A 1,136-nucleotide genomic window follows, 5' to 3' on the forward strand; every position below is an offset into this window, starting at 1 on the left:
GTGCTGTATTAATCTATAAATGTCCTCTATTTTTCTTTTCTTTTTTAGTTTTATGGAATAAAGGAGAGAGTGGAGATCAATATCTTCAGTCAGACTTTATCTTTTGTAATTTATGTTCTGTAATTCATTGTACTAAAGGACCTGTATATAATTCTCAAGTCCACTTTCTTTCATTACTATTTGATTAATGCAAAATATGAATTTTATCCATAATTTAAACTTTTCCTAAAGATCAGTGATTGTTAATGTGAAGTCATATACAATAGTAGTTTTCTAAAAAAGCTAATGTTAATGAACTTGATCAGTCATGCCTGTTTTTGTTCTTTAATTTCCTTTCATATTCTCTTTTTCTGTCTTCTGAATGTGTATATGACTTGTGATTCGCTGTGATATATTTGTTTAGGGGGGAATTTAAACCATGACTCCACCTGCAGAATGGTAGATGTCGGTGGTCAGCGATCTGAGCGACGGAAGTGGATTCATTGCTTCGAGAACGTCACCTCCATCATTTTCCTGGTCGCACTTTCTGAGTATGATCAGATCTTGTTTGAGTCTGACAATGAGGTAAGTTTTGGGCAGAAATGTGTCTTTTTTGTGGGAATGTGTTGTTGAGAACATTTGATATACCATATATATGACTGTATATAATTGTTTTTTGGTTTTAATAATGATATTCTTATGATTTGCTATCTGTTCTTGCTACTCCATATTTAAAATTGATTAAGGCTGAAACTAAAGTAAAAGGCTGAGATTGTTATGTAATTTTGCTATAATGACAGTTTTGTGAGTGAATTATCACTCTACCATTCATTTATTTGAAGAAAAAGTCTAAAGGGAAACTTCCAAAATTTCTTTACCCATTATTAGGGGTTTGAATTTTAACCACTGTATTTGAAAAATGTTTTGAAAATTAAAAGATCTTGTTTTCATGTATCTTAAAGAAAAGAAAGAGAGGAGGAAAGTGTTAGAAATTAGACATGAAATCTTAACATTGTTATGTCAGGTAGTTTTTGTGTCCATAGTGGAAATGGGGTTTTAGTGATGCAACTCTCCCAATGTTTCAGTGACATCTAAGTTAGCCGATTATTTTAGTGGCCAGGTCAGTGTTTGTATGGAAACCCAAAAACCCTATAGGA

General features: G+C 32.1%; 1 protein-coding gene across 3 annotated transcripts in view; it reads left to right on the forward strand.

Annotated features, from left to right (window-relative positions):
• LOC119585189 (guanine nucleotide-binding protein G(q) subunit alpha) overlaps positions 1 to 1,136 on the forward strand; it is a gene marked incomplete at its 5' end in the record, with an annotated part of 38,133 nt that overhangs the window by 26,687 nt on the left and 10,310 nt on the right. For all 3 annotated transcript variants that reach the window (XM_037933837.1, XM_037933836.1, XM_037933835.1), the window contains 1 exon segment: positions 435 to 564. In XM_037933837.1, coding sequence (XP_037789765.1) covers positions 435 to 564 — 130 coding nt within the window.

Source organism: Penaeus monodon, chromosome 19 (assembly GCF_015228065.2).
Source record: "Penaeus monodon isolate SGIC_2016 chromosome 19, NSTDA_Pmon_1, whole genome shotgun sequence".
NCBI classification, from domain to species: domain Eukaryota; kingdom Metazoa; phylum Arthropoda; class Malacostraca; order Decapoda; family Penaeidae; genus Penaeus; species Penaeus monodon.